The sequence below is a fragment of the Moschus berezovskii genome, chromosome X (genome assembly GCF_049115385.1).
Source record: "Moschus berezovskii isolate FMDL1 chromosome X, NW_MosBer_1.0, whole genome shotgun sequence".
Taxonomy (NCBI): Eukaryota; Metazoa; Chordata; class Mammalia; order Artiodactyla; family Moschidae; genus Moschus; species Moschus berezovskii.
This window is the reverse complement of record NC_142488.1, coordinates 114,496,320-114,516,755: the sequence shown is the minus strand read 5'-3', so window position 1 is coordinate 114,516,755 and position 20,436 is coordinate 114,496,320. Positions and strand designations below refer to the sequence as shown.

The window sequence follows — 20,436 nt, the reverse complement described above, 5'->3', positions numbered from 1 at the left end:
GAACAATGTCGGAGGACTCACACATCATGATTTTAGAGCCTACTACGAAGCTACTGGCATAAGGACAGTTATGAAGATTACTGAAATAAAATTTAAAGTCCAGAAATAAATCCTTACACTGATATTCATTTGATTTTTGACAAGGATGTTAACCTAATTCAACACAGAAAAACTAGTCTTTTTAACAAATGGTGCTGGGACAACTAAACATCTGTAAGCAAAACAATGAAGTTGGACCCTATCTTCCATCATACACAACACTTTACTGAAAATGGATCAAAGACCTAAATGTAAGAGCTAAAACTATATGTAAGAGCTAAAGCAAAGAAGAAAAATTTCATAACCATGTTAGGCAAACCCTTCTTAAATATAAGACCAAAGGCACAAGACGAAAGAAAGATTAAGTTTGACTTATCCAAAATTAAAACTTTGTTCTTGAAAGGAATCCATTAAGAAAATGAAAAGGTAACCCTCAGAATAGGGGACAATATTTGCAAATCATGTATCTGATACGGAATTTGTGCCCAGAAAGATAAAGAACTGTGATTCTGTAATTTTAAAAAGCCAAATAGCCCAATTAAAAATATAGGCAAAGGATTGGAATAACTGCTATATAGAAGATACACAAATGGCCTAAATAGCACATGCAAAGATGATCAATGTAACTGGCCACAAAGGAAACGGAAATCAAAACCACAAGATACCACTCACTCCCACTAAGATGGATATAATAAAAAAAAGTATAGACAATAACAAACGTTAGCAAGAATTTGGAGAAATGGAATGCTAAACCACTGCTAGTAAAAATGTAAAATGGTACTGTCACATTGAAAAAACAGTTTGGCAGCTCCTCAAAAGGTTAGAGTTAAATGACCTTGCAACTCAACTCTTAGGTATATTACCCAAGAGAAATAAAAACATCCAAACAAAACCTTATTCAGTAATAATCATATAACAGCATTATTCACAAAAGTCAAAAGGTAAAAACAAACTATAGGTACATCAAGGGATGAACAGATAAACAAAATATGGTCTATTCATACAATGGAATATAGTATTATTTGGCAATAAAAAATAATGAAGTTGTTATAACACATGCCCCACCATGGATGAACCTTAAAAACATTATGCTAAACCAAACAAGCCATTCAAAAACAATCATATATCTGTCTGACTTCATTTATATAAAATATTCAGAATAGGCAAATTTATAGACAGTAGATTCATGGTTGCCTAGACTTGCAGTCAGGTGAGGAGAAATGACTGCTAATGGCATGAGGTTTTTTTTTTTTGTGGATGGAAAAAATTCTAAAATCAGATTGTGGTGATGGCTGCACAACTCTTGTGAATGTACTAAAACCCATTAAATGTACACTTTACAACAATGAATTTCATGGTTGTGAGGTATATCTCAATACAGTAATTTTTTTTTTAAAAAAAGAAGAGAACTAAAAAATAATAGTAGTACTGAGACCTCCCTGGCAGTCAAGTGGTTAAGACTCTGCACTTCAACTGCAGTGGGAGCAGGTTTGACTCTTGGTTGGGGAACTAAGACCCCGCACGCTGCACAGCTCAGTAAATAAATAAAAGCAGTACTATATTCCTCTGTGGACAGAAGAGGAAACCACAAGACAGACAGAAACAATTTTTAAATAAAATTTTAAAATTAGGGTGATAAAAAACAGTTCATATAAAAAAAAAACTCAGGAAGAAAAATGTTTTAAGTTAAATACATATGGAATCTGAGTATGAACTGAATGAATAAAATATATACAACTTGATGTACAAAAAAAGAAAAAGGAAATATTATTTAAGAATTATCTGGCTCATGGAGATTGACTGGACATTTTCTAAAAGAATGCTTAATTTCTAGATATTCGTCTTTTTCTATACAGCAGCTTGTGCGTGTCAACCAACTCAATGTATGAAAGAAATGTTTTTAAGATGATTCTCAAATATGATACAAACAATAAATATCAAGAGAATATATTTGTGACTATGGAAGTTTAAAAACATGGCCCCAAGTTGTTTGACATTGCTCCTCAAAAAGAAGTGAAGTCTATGTCCCCCTTCTCTAGAATAAAATGTAGTAAAAATGATGCTTCCAAGATTAGGTCATAGAAGGCTATTCAACTTCTGCACTGGGTTCTTACAGCCCTATGGAACTAGACACTTCCTCTCAGTACAGTCTCTCTAACCCAGAATCTACTTCTTACAGTAAAGTAAGAAGCCAAAGTCACATGGAAGGACCATTTGTAGGTACTTAATGCTAAAGCTGAAACTCCAATACTTTGGCCACCTCATGCGACGAGTTGACTCACTGGAAAAGACTCTGATGCTGGGAAAGGTTGGGGATGGGAAGAGAAGGGGATGACAGAGAATGAGATGGCTGGATGGCATCACCGACTCTGTGGACATGAGTTTGAGTGAACTCCGGGAGTTGGTGATGGACAGGGAGGCCTGGCGTGCTGTGATTCATGGGGTCGCGGAGAGTCGGACACGACTGAGCGACGGAACTGAACTGAAGGTAACAGTTCTAGGTGAGCCCAGTCTTCAAATCACTCCTGACTAGGCACCAAACATGAATAAAGACGTCTCCAGATGATCACAATCCCTGCTTTTGTCACCTCCAGGCATTAAAGCTATCTCACCTAAGACTCCAGGCATCATGGATGGAAGCATAGAAGAGACAACCCTATTTACCTCTGTATGAATTCTAGACCCACAGAATCACTAAGCATAATATAAAAAAATGGTTGTTCTTTTACATCACTTAGTTTGGGGTGTTTGTTATGCAGTAATTGATAACTAGAACAAGGGCTATTTTCATCAATAAGGATACAAAAATATTTAATGAAATCTTACAAAATATCACATCTTATCAAAAAGTTATTCACAAAGCTCAAAACAGAATTTATACTAGAATCTATATAAGGCCACTGTAATAAATACAAACAAAATACAAATAGTAAACAATACACACGATCACAACGAAATATATTTTAAAATTTAACCATCAAATTGTATACTAAAAACTCATTCAATAAAATTCAACATCTATTATCTAATAGAACTAGGGGCACATGCATGATTTCTTCTTTTTAAAGAATTATTTTAAAACTGACAGTGAGTTCTGTACTTATTCACTCTCACTTATAATTACTGGAATAGGGATATTCTAGGGATACAACAAAATGAATAATACCCAGTCCCTGATCTAGGCATTAACAATCTAGAAGCAAATTCGGACATGTGCATATCTGTAATATACTGAAAAGAGAAGAGTAAGAAATACATTCAAGGGGAGAAGGAGATAGAATCCAAGAATGTTCCCCGCTAAAAGAGTGACATTTGAATTAGTCAATCCTGTGTGATATGGAAGGGAGAAAAATAAGACTACTTCAGGCAGTTCCGTTCCATTCAGTCGCTCAGTCGTGTCCGACTCTGCGACCCCGTGGACTGTAGCCTACCAGGCTTCTCCGTCCATGGGATTCTCCAGGCAAGAATACTGGAGTGGGTTACCATTTCCTTCTCCAGGGGATCTTCCCGACCCAGGGATCGAACCCGGGTCTCCCACATTGGAGGCAGACGCTTTAACCTCTGAGCCACCAGGGAAGCCCAGTAAGAAAACCAAAAAGAAAGATTTAGGGGCAGAGAACATACAGTGGCTAGAGAACAGCAAGTATGCCGTAAGGAAATCAGGGCTGAACTTTTAGATAAGGAAGAACTCTTAGAAGTTTGTAAACAGAAGACTTTCTTGATCGAATCTGGTGTTAGAAAGATAACACAAGTGGGAGCACACAAAACAAGCTAGAGGAGGAGAAACGATTCAGGGAAATCAATGGATACTGTGGATATACTGCTTTTAAGGGGGAAGCACATTTAGAAGACAAATGGCATAAAGGTACAATCTTAACATATGACAAACCAGAAGCAACACAAAAATAAGGAAACTGTTCACTCTTTAAATACTGATATACCATTAACAAGAAGAAATATAAAGCTAAGCCCTCACATTTTCCATTAAAAATTTCTGATGTGCCAAAAAGTTAATAAAAACAAAACACCTACAAACTAGACAAAAATAGAATAGCCTAATTAGGTGTAGACATAAGTTGAGATTTCTGGTGGTTAACAAAAATGACAAAATATCAGAAAAAAAGATTAATGCATTTAACCACTCAGAACATAATATTACAGACAAAAAGTATGATATAAATATAAAAAGGAAAGTAACGAAATGGTATACAATGTGACAGAGATAATTTATCTCTTCAATAAAATTAATCCAAAATGGGAACTAGAGAGGAGGATAATTTTTGAAATTAGGGAATGACTAAATAAACCATAGCACAGTAATATAATAAGACATTATTTTTTAAATGTATATACAAAACAATACTTTAAAACTTTAAAGAAATAAAATCCACGTTCTAATTGCAACTATATGAAAGCTAACCATATATGAATAAATGAGTTAATTCAAATTCAAGAAACTTACACTGCACTATACAATTGGTGATGGTTCGAAAGCTAACAATCCCTTCCATGTAAAAAAAATTTATTTATTAGTTTCAATTAATATTTTATAATAATCTCATTAAACATGTATGTTGAGTATAGTATAGATTCAATTTTTAAAAACCATATGGGTATAAAGCCAAGAAGTTTCTGTTGTCATAAAATTATGAAGAAACAAAATTAGGATAATTTGACATGGGTGACTCTAACTTTGTACTCCTGTGCTAAGAAACAGCACAAGTAATAAAATCTGGAATAGACAACAGTGATCAAAATAATTCACTCAAGTGGACAGTGATTACATTAGGTCACTCAACCAAGAATTCTGTATCTGTAAAGAATTTCATGTTTTAACAGCCACTATATAAATTCAGAGGAAATTGAAACATCAAAGTCAGGGTTTTAGCAGCATATTTTTTGACCAAGTAATTTTTTGTGAGATGCCATTAAAATAATAATACAGAAGAAAATGACTCAAGACACAGCTTAAAGGTCTTATGTCTGAACTGACCGATTCCTAGTTTCCCGACTAGTTTGTTGCTTTTTTATAGTTAGTGTGAAAAATTTTTTTACATATTAGAAAAATCAGGAATATATTCTATATAACTCACTAAAGCTCACAATGTACAAATGAACTGGGAAGAACACAATAAACATTACCTGCATAGCACTCTTGCCCATTTTAACAACTTCAAACAACATCATGTTTTCCACTCCATTCTGTTGATGATGACCATTCATTCGGTTTGGACCAGAAGGAGGTTTTCCTCCTCCATTTCCACCTTTAACCTTCTCTCCTGGGCCTTTTTTGCCTTTTTTACAAGTCTGCATAAAGATACAAATTGATTAAGTTATATCTTATCCTTGAGAGTTCAAAATAAAGCTACAGAAGCAGCTGATAGGGTACATAATTATAAAATACTCAAACCTGACCTAAAGTAGAGTGCCATACACATGTCATAGTAAAATTATATGGTTATGACAGCCTCTTTGTGGGTACCAATTTTTTTCACTTATACTGCCATATACCTCATGTAACACTGCAGTTTGTAGCACAGTCTCTATAGATTTGACAGACTACTGGGTCCCAAATTTCTACTTCTGTTCGCTGAGGGATCTCTGGCACATTACTTAACCACGCTGTGCTTCAGGGAGATTTTCTAATTTGCAAAGTGAGGATAAAAGTAAAAAAAGAAAAAAGTGCCTACTTCATAGGATTGTTGCTTTAGGGTACAGACTGTAGTGGGCAGCAGCAATAACAAAACTCTGCGGAATAATTAACTTGTAATTAGTTCAACATTTTAACTTGATGTCTATCGTTAGTCTTATAAATCACTGCACTGAATTGACAATTCTAAGCAGTATAAATGGGTATATCAATCTCATTTTTGTTCTGGGCCCTCCCTTCAACACTTATTTATCATGAAAATTCAATTAACAAATACTATGGAAATGAAGCCCCTTTATAAGAAAGTTGTCAGCGTTGGGTGTGGAGACTTCATAATCACTGAAACTGTTGCCCACATGCCTCAGATATAAAAACACCTCCAATAACATTTATACATTATTTTTAAAAAGTCACTCCCCAACTCAGAGTTCTCATTTCTAAAATGCCAGAGTTGTATTAAAATCTTTACGGATTAGAACAGATGATTGAGGGTCTCTTCTAAATCTATACATTTCTATGATCTAGAGCAACAGTCAGCAAACTTTCTGTAAAGCATCAGACAGTAAATGCTTTTAAGGCTCTGCAGGCCACATACTATCTCTGTCACATATTCTTTACCTTTACTATCCTTAAAAAAATGAAAAAACCACTCTTAACTCATGGGTAGTGCCAAAAACAGGCCATAGTTTGCAGATCGCTGGTCTATAGCCACTTCCACTGACTATATGTTTCCATGCTTTCTTCTATAAAGGGTTCTTTCTCCTTCAAGAATCTAAAACCACCCTACTCTTAAGAACTACTTCAAATCCCTTCCTAACCAATGAAAGATACTACTTATTAATTTACCTTATTTTGTTAATGATATTCAGTCTTTTTGAACCTGTCACTAATTCCTAATTGAAGAAAGAAAAGCTTTTGTTCCCAGCAAAAAAAAAAAAAAATCAGAGATAAGGGTAAAAGAAAAACTCAACTACAAAGTGTACACTAGAAAAGTATAAAATGTTCATGTTAATTAACATGGAGCTATATATTTGCAATTTATCTATCATATGCCTCAATATTCCCTGTTGGTATGAAAAACTAATTAGTACAATTAAAATGGTTCAATGGATATGCTGTGCTACAAAAAACAATGTGCAAAGGCAGACAATATTGGGAAGTACAAGAAGTAAACAAGCTAATCTTGCAGAAGGGAAAACCTATTAAGAAAAGACTATGAGGTAGTATATACTATAGTGGATTAAGAGTACCATCTTTTAACAAATGTGGGCTCAATTCCTCAACCATTAAGCTTCTCTACACCTCAGTTTACTCTCTATAAAAATAAGGTAGTTTTCTAATCTACGGGGTTGTTCAAATGTTAGATAACAGGTAAAATTATTAGCACAGTGCATCGAACATACATAGTATAGGCTCAAAAATATGATTACTGTTATAATAAATCTTTGATCTGACCCCCCAATAACCAAGGGCAGTGGCTACTCTATTCAGATGCCACTATAAGTCTTATCCCAACTTGCAAATTAAATCAAAGCCAAAAGCAGAATTTCAGTTTTGAAAGATGGCTGCAAAACCAATAAAAAAATGATTTTCTAACGAATAACAAGCTACCCACTAGAATTATGGCTGTATTTGGATAGTCATGAGTTAACATGTGTATTCATTCACATGTTCTCTCTCATACTACTACTTTTTAAGAGACTAAGTGTGCATAGGAAATATGAAACACATGGATTACGTGCACTCTAAAAAGATATTCCAAGGACTAGTTAAATAAATTATGTTTCATATATAAAATGTGATACTATGGGACTTCCCTGGTGGTCCAGTGGTTGGGACTACGTGCTCCCAATGCAGGGGAACCAGATTTGATCCCTGGTCAGGGAGCTAGATCCCACATGCCACAACTGAGACTGAGTACAGTCAAATAAATAAATAATTTTTAAAAAATGTGATACTATGACACCATCAAAAATTACAGAGAGGAAAAATTCACTGATAGGAAAGCTTCTGACAACATACCATTAAGTTTTAAAAGCAAATGAAACAGTTTGCACAATTTGATTCCACTTAAGTAAAATTCTACGTGCATGTTTATATATGTGTATATGTTCATCAAAATGTTTACATATTTAAAATGAGAAATTTTTACTTTGTTCGTCATACATTTCAGCATTACTTAGACATTTTTAAGTAAATATGTCATGAGAAAATATAAATCCAAAATTCATTTTGGTGAAGAAAATGCTGAACAAAAAGAGTCATCTTTTGCACAATGTATTTACACATGCACAGAGTCAAAGGTACTTTCCAAAGTAATTTAACCATTCACTAAGTTATCCACATCTCTCAGGCTACCCACTCATACTCTAAACTTACATTCTATTGACTCAGAACTTCACTTTGTTCGTTTTTATCCTTGACATTATAAAGAGTCATTGTCAATAGTAAACCTCGTAGGTTACATTTTTAGGGTGCTTCAGAGAAAGAAATTTACCAATTTGCTTTATACTGGACTACTCATGTCAATAAAAATAAAACCAAGAGAATATCATATTTTGCTTAGCATAGAATGCTTTATAAAATAAACTACTGGAAATAATGACTTATTAATTCAAATTTTATAGCAGAAGTAGAGAATCAAAAGGTATTTGGTTTAGACGTCAAAGAAACCACATGTGTTCAAAGGCTTACCATACTTATCAATGGAAAAAAGCATTTTTAAAACAACATCTGAGACGTAACTAAAAATACTAAATATATGCATATGTGTAACTATGATCTTAAGAATCAAAATAAAGACACATATTCTGTACATACTTTTCCTTTGCCTTGCTTTTGGTTTTTTCCTTCAATGTCTTCAAAATCTGTGTCAGAAGAAAAGTGTGTTTCTGACTCCCTGTGACAAAAAGATATAAGCAATTATTTAAAAGCTGTCTTAGAAATGTAAATGGAGTTTCTAAATTTTGCCATATTTTCTAAAAGAAAGGCCTGGTTAACTCATTACAAAACTACATTAGCATTAAATGTAATTAAGATGCTTTTCCAAAGTATCATATCATAGCATCTTACCAAACATATAAAATCATATAACAACAAAAACATTAATCTAAAACACAAATGTCTAAACATTTCTCGTTAACTTTTAACCAGAGTATAAAAATGAAAACAGGGGGCTCTCAAACTTCTAACTCTAGGAACTGTGCTGTTCTATTAGAATGGCTGGTTTCATTTTTTGATTCAGAGATCATGGTGCTCAGGTAAAACTATATTTTAGCACTAGGTATGTGATAACCTCAGAGAAGGCAATGGCAACCCACTCCAGTACTCTTGCCTGGAAAATCCCATGGACGGAGGAGCCTGGTAGGCTGCAATCCATGGGGTCATGAAGAGTCGGACACGACTGAGCGACTTCACTTTCACTTTTCCCTTTCATGCATTGGAGAAGAAAATGGCAACCCACTCCAGTGTTCTTGCCTGGAGAATCCCAGGGAGGCGAAGCCTGGTAGGCTGCCATCTATGGGGTTGCACAGAGTCGGACATGACTGAAGCGACTGAGCAGCAGCAGCAGCAGCAGCAGCAGCAGCATGAGATAACCTGTATTAGGTAATTTTAGCAATATTAAGGCTCTTATGACCTTTCCTACATCATCCCAAAATATTTATAAATCTAAGTGTAACACGTATTTCTGAAAGACTATACATAAACATTTTTACAAACTGAATCATTTGAAACGGAGTAGGGAAGTATGCTAACTGATCAAAATCCTTTATAAAGTAAAAAGGTAGTGAGCAAGTCAAGAAAGCTGTTTCTAGTTAATACAGTACTAGGAAACTGTGTGACCCTGAACAACTGACAACCTCTCAATCTTCACACCTACAAATAATATTTCTGCAGGAAAGGAACTCTCTAAAGTCTCTTTAATCTCTAAGACACCAATTTATAGTTCTCATTTTGCCCCTCATTTTGGAGTAGAATGGGTGTTGTGTATAATCCGTATTTTCTAGGGCGTAATGGAAGTGTTCGTATGTGCTGAGCTCAGTCGTATCTGACTCTTGCAACCCCATAGACTGTAGTCTGCCAGGCTCCTCTGTCCATGGGAGTCTCCAGGCATGAATACTGGAGTGGGTTGCCATTTCCTTCTCCAGGGGATCTTCCTGACCCAGGGATGGAACCCAGGTCTCCTGCATTGCAGGCAGACTCTTTACCGACTCAGCTAAGAGGTAAGCCCAAGGGATAATGGAAGTAAATAAATTTAAATATACATGGGTGATGCTTCCTATATATGTAAAACTGGATCCATCTATCTAAATAGTAGTAACATACCCACCCTTAAATGCTTAAAGCAAGGCATACTTGGTATTTGGGTCACTCACAAAGGCTTTTAGAATTGAAAAACACATAAAAGTTGCACCATTTTAAATGTATAAAACTATTATCAGTTTTGTTTTTAAAATAAATAGAATCCAAGTGAAAGGCTATATTTCTAAAGCTGCTGCTGCTGCTAAGTTGCTTCAGTCATGTCCGACTCTGTGCGACCCCAGACGGCAGCCCACCAGGCTCCCCCGTCCCTGGGATTCTCCAGGCAAGAAAACTGGAGTGGGTTGCCATTTCCTTCTCCAATGCATGAAAGGGAAAAGTGAAAGTGAAGTCGCTCAGTCCGATCCAACTCTTCGCGACCCCATGGACTGCAGCCTACCAGTCTCCTCCACCCATGGGATTTTCCAGGCTAAAGTACTGGAGTGGGTTGCCATTGACTTCTCCAATTTCTAAAGCCAGTCTTCTCTAACTAAACTTCTTCTATTTCCATTTTTATTGCTATAATAACCAGTTGTCCAGAGGCTGTAAGTTAGGAATACCTTTTATAAATGTAAAATAATGGCTAAGATGCTAGCAGGGGTAAAAAATTACTATTTATTGCACTTACCTACAAAGTTATGTAAGCAATGTACTGAAGATACTGGCAATCCTAACTATGTCCTACAATGCTGCGAGGAAAATAGCCTGTAACAAACACCATTTCCCACAGTTAATGTACCAAAAACTGAATGACCACTTAATATAAACCCTGAAACTCACACCTCTTATATCTTAAGACTGCTGTCATCAATAATCTTCCCACATGCCTAAATGGCTTTGCAAAAAAAAAAAAACAATTGAAAATGCTTTTAAACATTTTGGCGTGTAAGTAATACTTTTTTCTTCCCCAAGATATCTGTGGGACACTAGCTCCCTTAGAAAGCTCAGCAAATGCTCCAAGTCAGCAATCACTAGTCTTTGCCAATATTCCAATGACCAAAGTACTCAATGGCTCAATTACACTCTTAATTCTCATCTCCAGGCTATCCCAACTAAAAGAATGAGCCACTACAGGTTTAATTACTAACTGGAAAACCTTCTGAAGAAAACTGGAGAGTCAGGGTGACAGTGTAAAAAAATCCCAAACCAGAGAAAAAATATTCTTCTGAGTCTGTCTTTCTCTATCACTTCCCTTTGTTTTTAAGATCAAAACAACAACAAAAATCTATCCTAGGTGAAATTACAATATGCTAATATGTTCACAGAGTATACTGGGTTAACCTTTTAGTGGCCTGAAACTTCAATTAGTCTGCCCCAACCTCACATACCCAATCAAATACTACCTAGTTTACCTCCACAACAGCAATTTCCTCTTATCTACCATCCTATTTCCACCTGACATGAAAAACTGACTCACTGGAAAAGACCCTGATGCTGGGCAAGATTGAAGGCAGGAGAAGGGGAGGACAGAGGATGACATGGTTGGATGGCATCACCAACTCGATGGACATGAGTTTGAGCAAGTTCCAGGAACTGGTGAAGGACAGGGAAGCCTGGCGTGCTTCAGTCTATGAGGTTGCAAAGAGTCAGACATGACTGAGCAAATGAACTGAACTGAATTGATTATCCTATTTCAGGTCCTAATTACCCGATATATTCTAATAGTCAATACTCTATAACAAAAACTTTTAAAATTATCTCTACTGTATTAATGTATTTGAGAAACTTCATAATATTATAATAGCCAAACCAAAAATTATTTTTTTTAAGATTATCCCATATCCTCCCTCAAAGAAACTAAAAGAAAAACAATCTTTCCTCAAGAAACTAAGAAGAGTCAATATAAACTGGGACTAAAATCATATTAAAAAACATGCTTTGAAATACTGGTAATAAAAATCCTAGTAGACTCAATAGTCTGAAAATGATAAAATTATTTTTTAAATGAAAATCTATAAAATATCAAAAGCAGACACCAGCCACCAATATGTACGAGGATATCTGTCGTTTTCAAAATTTTTAGCAACCAGTATCTGTTTTAAAATCAATCTTACAAAGATCCTAATAACAACCATAGTGTGGTATATTTGTGTGTAAAGTTAATAGGGTCCACGAGCAGTTTAAAGGTTCACTCTTCACTTAGGCATCTCATGAAACTGGAACTTAGAATGAAAGTCACTACTGCAAATAGAAGCTCAAATTCTTTCCTACATGAAACACTAAAGAGTAATGAGAATAAAAGTTGAGGAAGGCATACAGGTAGCTTTTAAAACAAGGGTAAAGAAAATACCTATGTTGAAATCACTTTTTGAACCAATGATCATGTAATTTGTTTCTGGGAAAAAAAGGAGAGCATGTCCTAACCTCCTACATCTGTTTCAGTCTGTCACTTGATTTTAAACAGAAATCTGACAATCTGACATTACATCCCAAATACTATTGCATGGCATATATTCCTTACTAATGAGAACACGTTGGAGAAGGAAATGGCAACCCACTCCAGTGTTCTTGTCTGGAGAATCCCAGGGACGGGGGAGCCTGGTAGGCTGCCATCTATGGGGTCGCACAGAGTCGGACACGACTGAAGTGACTTAGCAGCAGCAGCAGCAATGAGAACACGTAACATTTTAAGAATTTCATGACACTCCCTTCAAAACAGTTGTTATTGTAAAACCAAGTATGGACTCGAAGAACTGAACAGCAAAAATAATAAATTCTCCAGTATCTAAATTACAAAATAAGCACACTACAAAAAAAGGCATGGAATTACTATTACAGAGTCCAGTAAGCATTGGTATAAACTATTTCAAAGTAAGTTTCAGTATCTTATACTGAAACACTCTATCTTCTCAAGCAGAAGTAACTTTAACTGAAGTTAATATAGTTCCCATTTTGTGGAAAAAACAAGTATTTAGAAATTATCATAATATACTTACTGAAGTAGATTAAAATCAGTTGGTATTTCTGGAGCTGCTATCATTTCTTTATCATCTTCTGTAACGCCCCAATGTCAGAAATGTATTCATATATTTATGTGGGTAAAATGATGGTTTGCTTCTTTCTTCTAAGGCAGACAATTCCTTTAAAAAGGATGGGGGGTGGGGGAGAAGAAATGCCATATTTATTACAAACACACCAAAGGATATCTACCCAAAATCTAAATTTCCAAATGTCTGCTAAAGTGTTTTAGTAAATAAGGATTTCTATCCTTTGCATTTGACTGCTTTTTCTAGATATGGATTTGTTGCAACTGTTGTAGCCCCACAGTAGCAACAACAAATACAAAGAAAGAAGCTTCTATTACAATTATTTTTTAGAATTTGTTATAGTTCTCTAGCATGGCTTAAAAAAGACAGATGCCCTAACTAGAAACAGAATGTAACTTTTACTCATTGTAAAATCTTTATGACAAGTTTAAACTGTAATATAAAATGCCTAAAAATTCTCTAGCTTTTGCTTATGATGTACAGTTAAAAGGAGCTAATTTTAAAAATCTAAGATATAATTTTGCAACATTTTAAAAACAGATTCTTCTATCACAGAAAAAAAAATAGAGATCCAAAGTCTGTTTTTTAATAACTACTTCATGATAATACCACCTGCATTTAACAGGTAAATGGAAAAAAATGTTAGCCAAGATTGATCTATTCCTTCAAGGAACTTATAATCAATTTAAACACCAGTAATGCTAAAGCTGAAACTGCAATACTCTGGCCACCATACGCGACGAGTTGACTCACTGGAAAAGACTCTGATGCTGGGAAAGGTTGGGGGCGGGAGGAGAAGGGGATGACAGAGAATGAGATAGCTGGATGGCATCACCGACTCGATGGACATGAGTTTGACTGAACTCCAGAGTTGGTGATGGACAGAGAGGCCTGGCGTGCTGTGATTCATGGGGTCGCGGAGAGTCGGACGCGACTGAGCGACTGAACTGAACTGAATGTCAGATGAACAACAGATGAATGCATTTGTGACCAAACTAAGCCTGGCCATAGGAAGATGCAATTCCTCAATAAGAGGGTGATCTAAAAAAGCAAATGATAAGCCTATAAAAGAGAATATAGCTGGGTCTGAAGCTCATGTATAACTTTGTTTTAAAACTTTATGCTTTTATTTCCAAGTGAATCTCATACTTGGTGGCCACCTAAAGACTAAACATATCAAATTAATCAATAAATCTTCAAATATCACATAGTGATGAGAAGTTCTTCTCATGAATGATCTTCTAAATTGAAAGTGATCAATTTTCCCATTAATTTTAAATCTCTAAAACACATCATAAATGGCTACTAATATGTAATTGATATACCAACATTCAAAACACTGCATTTCCTTGCTCACTCTAATTAAGCTACTATGAACAGCAGAATAATGAAGAGGAGAAACAAGGATCAATAATACACAAAATAGGCCCTAATCAAGGGTTGTCTATACCACCACTTTGAGTTTTCTTTTTCTCTGAAGAATACTCATATTGTAAAATCTTTATTAGGTATGACTGGTAGAATGGTCTTCTCACACTAAATCATGATCCCAGGATTGTTACCCTTCAAGACCACTAATTGTTAATCTGGTTTTATTTTTATTGTAATCTAAGGAACTGTTTCGGAGAAGGCAATGGCACCCCACTCCAGTCCTCTTGCCTGGAAAATCCCATGGATGGAGGAGCCTGGTGGGTTGCAGTCCATGGGGTCGCTAAGAGTCAGACATGACTGAGCGACTTCACTTTCACTTTTCACTTTCACACATTGGAGAAGGAAATGGCAACCCACTCCAGTGTTCTTGCCTGGAGAATCCCAGGGACGGGGGAGCCTGGTGGGTTGCCATCTATGGGGTCACACAGAGTCGGACACGACTGAAGTGACTTAGCAGCAGCAGCAAGGAACTGTATCGGAGAAGGCAATGGCACCCCACTCCAGTACTCTTGCCTGGAAAATCCCATGGACGGAGGAGCCTGGTGGGTTGCAGTCCATGGGGTCGCTAAGAGTCGGACATGACTGAGCGACTTCACTTTCACTTTTCCCTTTCATGCATTGGAGAAGGAAATGGCAACCCACTCCAGTGTTCTTGCCTGGAGAATCCCAGGGATGGGGGAGCCTGGTGGGCTGCAGTCCATGGGGTCGCTAAGAGTCAGACACAACTGAAGCGACTTAGCAGCAGTAGCAGCAGTAAGGAACTATATAAGTAGTATATCAGAGCTGAGACTTGTCATCACATGTAGGATACAATTCAGCCTCCTAAAAATCCCAACTTATTTTATTATTTTATTTATTTTGAGCTGTGCTGGGTCTTCATTGATGCATAGCTTTCTTCTTCAGTTTCAGCAAGCAGGAGCTACTCTCTAGTTGCAGTGCACGAGCTTCTTATTGCAGTAGCTTCTCTTGTTACAGAGCACAGGCTCTAGGCACGTGGACTTCAGTATTTGCAGCATGCAGGCTCTGGACAGCAGGCTCAGTAATTGTGGCAGATGGGCTTAGTTGCTCTGTGTCATATGGGATCTTCCCAGACCAAGGATCGAACCCATGTCTCCTCCATTGGTAGGTGGATTCTTTACCACTGACTGAGCCACCAGTGAAACCCCCAACTTATTTTAGAAAGAAAACTATTTTGATTTTTATTTAGTGAGTTAGAGAGGTATAGAGTTAATCAGTAATCAACACATCATCTAGATGGCAAAATGGAAATAAAGACTTGCTGTGTCTATCTCCCTACCTGCCCCCTACCCCCTTTGTCTGAGTGCTTTATAAAACCAAACTCCGTGCATTCCCTAAATATTAATACACAGTTTTTAAGCAGACTTTAAAGACAGTTCATTAATGTATGCTCCCAAGGGACATAATGAATCAGCTCTGAAAAGCAGACAGCACTAAACAAAACGGGCTTCCTCGGTGGCTCAGATGGCAAAGAATCTGCCTTCAATGCAGGAGACCCAGGTTCAGTCCCTGGGTCAGGAAGATCCCCTCAAGAACGGAATGGCTACCCACTCCAGTATTCTGGCCTGGGAAATCCCATGGACAGAGGTGCCTTGGCAGGCTATAGAACATGGGACCGCAAAGAGTCAGACCATGACTTAGCAACTAACACTTTCACTTCACTAAATAAAACAGGTATTGTATGATATACTATATTCCTCTAAATAACACAAAATTAATTTCTAGTGTATAAGAAGTCTTGTCAGGTCAAATTATTTTGCTCAAAGTAGGGCAATACTAACACGTATTTGGTAACTAGAAACCAAAGCAAACACAAAAGAAAAACAATTTATAAAGATGTAAATCTCCCAAACAAGGTTCAGTTCAGTTCAGTCGCTCAGTCGTGTCCGACTCTTTGCGACCCCATGAATCACTGCATGCCAGGCCTCCCTGTCCATCACCAACTCCCAGAGTTCACTCAAACTCATGTCCATCGAGTCGGTGATGCCATCCAGCCATCTCATTCTCTGTCATCCCCGTCTCCTCCCACCCCCAATCCCTCCCAGCATCAGAGTCTTTTCCAGTGAGTCAACTCGTCGCATGAGGTGGGCAAAGTCTTGCAGTTTCAGTTTGAGCATCAGTCCTTCCAATGAACACCCAGGATTGATCTCCTCTAGAATGGACTGGTTGGATCTCCTTGCAGTCCAAGGGACTCTCAAGAGTCTTCTCCAGAACCACAGTTCAAAAGCATCAATTCTTCGGCGATCAGCTTTCTTCACAGTCCAACTCTCACATCCATACATGACCACGGGAAAAACCATTGGAATCAAGATTGCCGGGAGAAACATCAATAACCTCAGATATGCAGATGACACCACCCTTATGGCAGAAAGTGAAGAGGAACTCAAAAGCCTCTTGATGAAAGTGAAAGAGGAGAGTGAAAAGGTTGGCTTGAAGCTCAACATTCAGAACACAAAGATTATGGCATCTGGTCCCATCACTTCATGGGAAATAGATGGAGAAACAGTGGAAACAGTGTCAGACTTTATTTTTTTGGGCTCCAAAATCACTGCGGATGCTGATTGCAGCCATGAAATTAAAAGACGCTTACTCCTTGGAAGGAAAGTTATGAGCAACCTAGATAGCATATTAAAAAGCAGAGACATTACTTTGCCAACCAAGGTCCGTCTAGTCAAGGCTATGGTTTTTCCCAAACAAGGTATCTGTATTTTAAAAAGAAGCATTTTCCCAGGGTCTAATAGGTTTAGAAAAAACTATTAAACTAGCCAACTCTCTATCCCAGTGAAACACATGCTTTTTAAAGTTTCTAAATATTAAAAAAAAATCCATCCATCTAAGTAAAATTATCTACCATGCGTCAAATGTAGTGGTGATCACTAGGCATGCAGTGATGAACAGGGGATCAATGATCCTTGCCCTTATGGAACTACCTGTAACAATAAGAGAAAGCACCTACCTCTACTGCCACTTACTATTAAACATAATATTAAATTCCATGTATCCTGAGCTTTTACTTTTCTTTCAAGAATATAAACTTTATCTTCAGGAAGAACTTAGAATTTTTCCCTTTTGATTTTAAATGTGCATAGCTATATATATGTACAATTTGCATCCCTCAAAGATTTTCATTAAAAAATTCACAAAGTCTTTAAATGTATTTAATGCCATTTGACCTAAATTGGGAATCCAGAAATTATAAAAATACATAAAGCTCAAATATAAGTGTAAGTTTAATAGTCAAACTCACCACAACATTCCAGGCCTACTGTATGTAGGTTATTAATTTTTAAGAAATATGCTCAAAGATCACAAGGTGGAGCTCTCACCTAATGTCAAAGAAAAACTCTTGAGATTTTTAGTATTTGTACCAATTCTCTGTAACTACTATAAGAGAGTTAACATTCTAACAGCTTTGGAGGCTAAAGCATAGAAATAAAATTTGCTTTAACTCTCAATCACTATTTTCCTTTTGGGAAAATAATACAACCAATAACAACTAGATTTTGCTGCTTCTTACTGAAACCTAAGCAAACACATTTGTTGATAGGCTGAATAATATACTTTAAAGTAAAACCACTTCCTTAGCCTCAAGTGCATAATACACTGCCATTAAAGATTTACTGAGTATATTCATATATAATTACTAGGTGAAAAAGTAATGGGTGATTATATGTATTTTTTATTCTATATGTTAAATTCAAGTAAATGCTCTCAGCTCTACTGCTTTTGATATAAACATATAAAAGCTGAAATTTGATCACTATACTTTTCAAGTTATCAGTATTAAATATGTGTTTAGGTTAATTAATTCAATAACAAAAACTTTCTTCTTCCACTTCTGAAAACCTGTTGGATAACTACTACTCCAGCACATAGACACAAATATATATTAAATATATAAGTATGCTTGCATCCTTAACTCCAAATAATGACTTAAATGATAAGAACTACCTGTCCATTCCTGAAAAAGTAAAAAAATACACACAAAAAATCTGCTTTTCTTTGATATTGTTTAAAAACCTTAAAGTAAATCTGATTTCTTTTTATAAAAGAATGATTGTTTTTCAAAGTTCCTTTAATTCAATCCCAAGGGGTCTCAAGATCGAAAATAAAAACTACAAAACAAAGTCATCACTAACAAGGTCCCTCAGACTCCACATGTTACTGGGGAGTGGGAGGAGCACTGAAAGTAGCTGGTGTGTTAATTCTCTCCTGAAAATGCAGAAGCTACCAAATTCAGCACATATACCACACATTACCCCCTTAACTGACACTCGCCCAAAAGGGTTATTACACTCTTCTATCTATAAGGATCACATTTTGGAAATGTATATACCCTTCTGAAATGCCACCATCATTATAATACAAACACTTAAAAATAGGGACTACCTAAACATCCAGCCATGAACTTATAGTACAAAAATGTAATTAATATTTATACACTGAAACTACTTATGACTGTGCAGCAACATGGGTAAAGTCTGACAACTTAAAAGTCTTGTATTAGGATACAGTATTAACCAAAAAACAACACAAAAGAAAACAGTTGATGTATCAGAGTGGTGAAAATGTGGATAAAGTTTTTAATTATGATGTTATTAAGAAAAAAGTAAACTATGAGGATGGAAATTTATTTCTCAATGTCTTCTCTTAATATCTGAACTATCTGAGGAACTACAAAAGTCTCTGCTGCTAAAACCTGATTTATTCATATTTCAGGTACATAATGTTATAAAGTTAAGCATCTATAAGAAATCCTGACTTCTATAATAAAATTATCTTGATTATGGTCACCTATTCAAGATTAATAGAGAACAGTAACTTTTATATGAATTCCAGACAAAACCCAAAGGTAGGTTCCTTTTATTGGCTTATCTACTTTTCTTGGGAGATAGCAGAAAGAAGTCTGTCTTTTAGAATGAGATTGTGAAAGGCTGGAGACCAGTTCCTGGAGTAGTATATTTAATCAAAACAGGAAAGTCACTCTCATTCCTCATGTCAAGTGATACATGGCAACATTGAATACATAGAGCAAGAAATGAAAAGCTCACCAAAAAGTTAAATTAGGCATAAATACCTACCTTCAAAAGACAAAATCTACTATTGCCCCTTTGATGATTTTAACAACCTTTAAAAAAGATTTCTCCTTGCTCAAAAAGATGCTTTTCTTCCCTCTGTTTATCTCCCTGCATATAAATGTGTGCATGCTCAGCCGTATCTGACTCTTTGTGACCCCATGGACTGTAGCCCGCCAGGCTCCTCTGTCCAAGGAATTTCCACACAAGAATACTTGAGTAGGTAGCCATTCCCTTCTCCAGAGGATCTTCTCGACTCAGCGATCAAACCTTCATCTCCTGCATTGCAGGGGGATTCTTTACCGTCAGAGCCACAATTTCTAATAGCCTTCTGAGTAAACTTCAGAGTGAAAAGAGTGACAATCAAGCAATGATCAGGTATACTCAGACCAGCAACACAATTTTAACCTAAATGTTTCCTGACAGCATACTCATATTACACCTACCACATATTATCATTTGCAAATATATTTTCCTTTCCACAAACTGGAAAGGAGTCCTAAAGAATTTCTAATGGTAGCACCTGTTCCAGAGCAGGAATAGGTAATCTGGAGAAGGTATGACTAGAAGAAATCAAAATACATACGAGAAATAATAATCCTGTCTACATTCTCTAACTATAGGAAAGGTCACATATCTCCCCTTACAAACTGAAAAAGTAATACATAGAAGGAAGGGAAGAACAAAAGTAAAAAAACAGAAACTTTCTAAAATAACTAAGTGGACAAAGTGAACAAATCTAATGTCACAACACTTCAAAAACAACTTTTACTTTCAGGAAGAGGGGAAGGAGCAAGCTGGGGCAGTCTACACAGATCTGGCATCACTATACACTGCCAGAAACTAAGCCAGACAGAACTGGAAACATCCACCTGTTCCCCTCCTATTTTTAAACGTATGATAGTAGATGCTCAGCAATCTTATTTCCTTGTCTACC

General features: G+C 36.3%; 1 protein-coding gene across 7 annotated transcripts in view; it reads right to left on the bottom strand.

Moving 5' to 3' along the window:
- Window positions 1-20,436, bottom strand: part of STAG2 (STAG2 cohesin complex component) — a 146,486-nt gene that overhangs the window by 84,184 nt on the left and 41,866 nt on the right. For 4 of the 7 annotated variants that reach the window (XM_088833814.1, XM_088833817.1, XM_088833816.1 and 1 more), the window contains exons 2-5: window positions 12,925-13,068; window positions 9,167-9,286; window positions 8,510-8,588; window positions 5,182-5,346 (exon numbers count right to left, since the gene is read on the bottom strand). In XM_088833814.1, the coding sequence (XP_088689940.1) occupies window positions 5,182-5,346; window positions 8,510-8,588; window positions 9,167-9,286; window positions 12,925-12,968 (408 nt within the window). In that variant the 5' untranslated portion in view covers window positions 12,969-13,068. Of the gene's footprint in view, window positions 1-5,181; window positions 5,347-8,509; window positions 8,589-9,166; window positions 9,287-10,616; window positions 10,636-12,924; window positions 13,069-20,436 lie in introns of those variants that run through there. The other 3 variants (XM_055393932.2, XM_088833819.1, XM_055393936.2) reach the window with 2 other exon arrangements.